General features: G+C 35.6%; 1 protein-coding gene across 3 annotated transcripts in view; it reads left to right on the top strand.

The window, feature by feature from the left end:
• The window catches only part of LOC137620707 (cadherin-86C-like), a 349,290-nt gene that overhangs the window by 330,635 nt on the left and 13,655 nt on the right, over window positions 1–5,000 (top strand). For all 3 annotated transcript variants that reach the window (XM_068351059.1, XM_068351057.1, XM_068351058.1), the window contains exons 10-12: window positions 2,412–2,484; window positions 3,563–3,715; window positions 4,570–4,728. In XM_068351059.1, the coding sequence (XP_068207160.1) occupies window positions 2,412–2,484; window positions 3,563–3,715; window positions 4,570–4,728 (385 nt within the window). The remainder of the gene's footprint in view (window positions 1–2,411; window positions 2,485–3,562; window positions 3,716–4,569; window positions 4,729–5,000) is intronic.

Below are 5,000 nucleotides of genomic sequence, written 5' to 3'. Positions count from 1 at the left end.
ATACCCTACCCCGAAATGACTAACCCAATATATGAAGTATGGAACATATCACCCGCACTTATACGATGAATCTGGCTATATCGGTGTCATGAATTTGATTAATTCAAAGGATTTATTCCTCCTGAAGAATACATGTCTATATCGTCTTCATAGATCTGAATATTCAAAGAATTTATTCCTCCTGAAGAATATTTTGCTGAGAAAGAGGAAATCTAGAATCAAGGTTTGGGACCTTGAAGGTGAAAAGTCTGAGCAAATTAGGAAGAGTGTGAAAGAGAGATGACTTGAAAGGTTGAACTTATAGAGGTAACAGAGTGGAAAATATCTAATTTGGTATGAAAGAAATATGTGAAGAGGAAACAGAGGAATTAGGGAGAAGAACCAGCGGATAATGTGTGACGAAAGGAGAAAAATGGTGTTGGAACAGAAAGATGCAAGAATCAGTTAAAAAAAATATCAAAGGCATTTAAGGACTGGAAAGTAAGACAGGCACGGGGAACAGAGGGACGGTACAGAGATAAAGAAAAAGATTCTAGGAGGAAAGTAGATATAGCTATTGAAAGAGCGATAGCGAAGTTAAATGAAAGGCCAGGAACAGAGGAGAAAAAGGATATCTATAAGATTTCAAACATGAGGAAAAGGAAAAGACAGGATTTGGGCCTGATAGAGATAGAAATGTATTGTATAGGGATGATGATATTAAGAGGAGATGGAAAGAATATTATGAGCAACTATTGAGTGTTGAAAATGAAAAACAAGAGCTGGGAGATGCACAAAGGGTGGAGAGGACAGTGGTGGAGATACGGAATGCAGAGGTGACGCCGGCATTGAGTAAAAGGAAAAATGATAAAGCACAAGGCCCATCAGAGTTTAAAATTGAAATGGTCAAGATACTAGCTACAAAGGGGAAAGAATGGTTGCTGGATTTATTGAAAGCAATATGGGGAGAGGAAATAATGCCTAGAGACTGGGAGGAGAGTCTAATGGTATCTATATTTAATTAAAAATGTGACATCATGGAATGTGGCAACTACAGGGAAATTAAACTAACATAGCATGGTTTTAAAGTTTTAAAGAGGGTACTAGATGAAAGATGGAGAGATATGGTAAAGATTGGGAAACTGCAGTATGTATTCATGAGGGGGTGGGGAGGAACTGCGGGTGCCATCTTTATAGTAAGGCAGTTACAGGAAAAGAGACTACAGGGAAACCAGACGCTCGTCTGTGCCTTTGTATATTTAGAGAAGGCTTATAATAGAATTCTAGGAGAAGTTATTTTTTGGTGCTTTGGGGAAGAGGAAAGTACTAGAGAAGTTGGTTAGAGTGGTTGAGATGATATAAAAACAAGTACAAAAGTAATAACAGCTGTTGGAGAAACCGAAACCTTTGAAGTTAGTGTTGGATTACACCAGGGGTCACCGTTAAGCCCTTTTTATTTGTGTTGGTCTTGGCTGTACTAAGTGAAGAGATCAGAAATGAAGAGTTGTGCAAGTTGCTATATTCAGATGATTTTGGTGATTACTGCAGAAGAATTACAAAGACGGGTGGTAGAGTGGCAAGAGACGTTGGAAAGGAGTGGCTTGTGGGTAAATGGGGAAAAGACAAGCTATGGTGAGCAGGTAGGGATTGGATAGCCATACTTGAAGATAGAGTAGCAGTTATAAGACACATGGAATAATTTAGATACTTTGAATCTACCATAAATCAGGAGGGAGGATGTGAGGCCGAAGCTAAGAGTAGGATTAGATTCATCATGGGGAAATTGAAGGGAAGTATTATGAGTGTTATGTAATAAGAAGATGCCACTCAAGCTAAAAGTCAAGACCTGTAGCACAGTAATAAGACCAGTGTTTATGTATGGATCAGAAACTTGAGCTTTAAGACGAAAAGAGGATGGTCTGGGCACGTGTTGAGAATGGATGGGTGGAGAGGAAATGAGGAAAGCTTGGGAGGAACCTGCTATGAGGAGAAGATCAAGAGGGAGGCAGAGAATTAGATGGCGAGATAAGGTGAAGTATGATATGAAGAGAAGAGGTTTGGTGGGAAAGGGTGCCTTTGATAGAAGGCATTGGAGAGGGCGCATCAGGCAACCGACCCCTTAATGTAGGATAACGTTAGGGAAGAAGAAGAATGAGGTTAAGAGAGGGGGTTTAGTTAGGTTAAGGGGTAGCCAATTGGAATGGAGCAATTCTCATGTTTGAAATCATGCTATTTACCCTGCTATCATATTGTGTCAATTTTATTGATATTGGTTTTATAAGAAAATTTTACGTTATGAAGGTTTTATGAACGAGAGAAACACTACATCTGAAGACTAGTATTTTATTTAATGGTCGATGAATTCTATCAAAATCATAATTAGAATTTTAAGAAGTTAACCCACAGATTAAATCTAATCTTTTTATAAACAGGTACGTTGGAGAAATCTTGGAGAATAGCCCAGCGGACACCATTGTTGTTTTCCCCAATCGGTTCCTGAAAGAGGTAAGAAGATTTGAGAGTTTGAATCAATTATTATTATTATTATTATTATTATTATTATTATTATTATTATTATTATTATTATTATTAGGTAAGCTACAACCCTAGTTCGAAAAGCAAGATGCTGTAAGCCAAAGAGATCCAACATGGAAAAATAGCCCAGTAAGGAAAGAGAACAAGGAAATATATTCACTACAAGAGAAGTGATGAACAATTGCAATAAAATGTTTTAAGAAAAATAACAACATTAAAATAGATCTTTCATATATAAACTATAAAAGCTTAAAAAATACAATAGGAAGAAAAATAAAATAGAATAGTGTCCCCGAGTGTACCTTCAAGCAAGACAGTTAGACAAGAGAATATATATTGACTTTAAAGTATTAAAATAAGATTAATTCAGTAGTGTTCGATAGTATTATCGATGCATATTACTTTCACATTGGGGGAAAAGATAGAAGGGATGACCGAGACTAAATTCTATATGATCATGTACATTTATTATCGCAAAAACCGTAAAAAAATAGATTTCACATCTGGAAATTTCTTAACTAGGTTGAGTATTCAACTCATCTTTTTGAAGAAGAATTTTTTTCTCTAAAATTTACGCAAGAGATGAACTGGAAGTTATATTAGATTTTTCTATATTTTGGAAAACTACGTTTTCATGTAAATCAAAAAGAAATTATTCAATATAAAAACTAGTCTAGTTTAAGGTTGTGGTGGCCTAGTGGTAGCGCCCATGCCTGGAGATTGCCAGACTGGGGGTTCGAGTCCCGCTCAAACTCGTTAGTTCCTTTGGTCGCTGCTGCCTCACTATTCTTGTGAGCTAAGAATGGGGGTTTTAGGGGAGCCTATAGGTGTCCTGCCATTGCTTGGCCTTGCTTGGTCCTAGCTTAGGCGCTGATCATATGGTCAGTCTCTAGGGCATTGTACTGCTTGATAGTGCAATGTCACTGTCTCGTACCTCTGCCATTCATGAGCGGCCTTTAATTCTTTAATGGATCTTCTTTGCTTTGACTTATTCCCATTTACATTGTTCTAAGAGAAGCACCGCCCTAATGTAAAACTTCTTTCCCAGGGTGTAAGAGGAACATTTTCCCTGAAAATCGAAGGATCCGATGGAATATTCACTGTTAATCCTAATGTCGTCAGGGATTCAGAAGAATTTGCCATCGTCGTGAAGAATTCTCTGCTGCTGGATTACGAAAGTAGAACCCGCGTGGAATTCAAGGTGAGTTACATAGAATTTTTTTATTATCACTGATTGAAAGAAGAGTACAAAGGAAAATCACATAAATTCCGGCTCTCTGTCATTAATGAATATTATCAAGTGGAACTTGACTAGAGAAGACATGTTAACTAAAAGTCTTTTTCCTTTACTCTAAGGTGAGTTTAATAAGCTTTCATTATCATTACTGATAGAAGAAGAAAATGAAATCATGTTAATTAAGTCCCAGAAATAATAATGAATATCTTTAGGGGAATTAGAGTGAAACTGAAACTTTAAATCAAATTATATTTTTTCCTTTTAAGAAGGTTGTAATGCATAGTTTGTACTACATATGGGATCGATGCATTTACCAACATACTGTTAGTGTTCTTTATTATCACTGTAAAACTTGCTGTTACGTTGCGGTAATCGGAGTTAATAATCATGAATAATTATCCTAAGAATGTACAGTATTGTGGCAAAACGATTGCAGGGTTACCTTGACGTATATATATATATATATATATATATATATATATATATATATATATATATATATATATATCTGAAGTAAATATTTCTCTTTATAGCCTTTAGTATGTTAATTTTCAGTTTTATTTGTTTTTTGTAGGGAAGATTTTCCATTAAATTATCGTATTTCTTTAACTTATTTTTTAGTTTGTTCGTAATAAGAAATACACCCTTTGCAAGGCTGAACATAGTTTACAATCCTAATTTACACTCATATTAACGAACTCTCATATCACTGGAAAACTTAACATATTCGTGTACCGTCGAATGCCACTTTATCTCATTTTTTTCGCCTACTGCGATTATTATATTCGCCCTTCAAACTCGAACGCTTTCCTTTGCAGTTGATCGCTGAGCAAGTGTCAGGGTCTGCTCAATCTAAGAGCAGTACTGAGGTGCGCGTGAACATCATTGACGTCAACGACAACTATCCAGTATTCCTGCAAAATTTCTACCGTGCAGAAATATATGAAAACATCACTGCAGGAATGCCTATTGCCAGGGTGAGTAACTTAGGATTAATGAACATGAGGAGGAAGGTGTGAAGTTGTTATTATTATTATTATTATTATTATTATTATTATTATTATTATTATTATTATTATTATTATTATTATTATTATTATTATTATCTCAATGAAAGTTGCATCTCCAGTTGGGAAACCAAAATGCTATCAGTAGGGAAAGCAGCCGAATACGGAAATTGATATGGAACTATAAATGATAAATTGCAAACAATTAAATGACGTAAGTAATTGTGATAAAGGAAATGATT

The sequence above is a fragment of the Palaemon carinicauda genome, chromosome 27 (assembly GCF_036898095.1).
Source record: "Palaemon carinicauda isolate YSFRI2023 chromosome 27, ASM3689809v2, whole genome shotgun sequence".
NCBI lineage: Eukaryota > Metazoa > Arthropoda > Malacostraca > Decapoda > Palaemonidae > Palaemon > Palaemon carinicauda.
The sequence above is the reverse complement of the archived record's forward strand: the minus strand, read 5'-3'. Positions and strand labels throughout refer to the sequence as shown.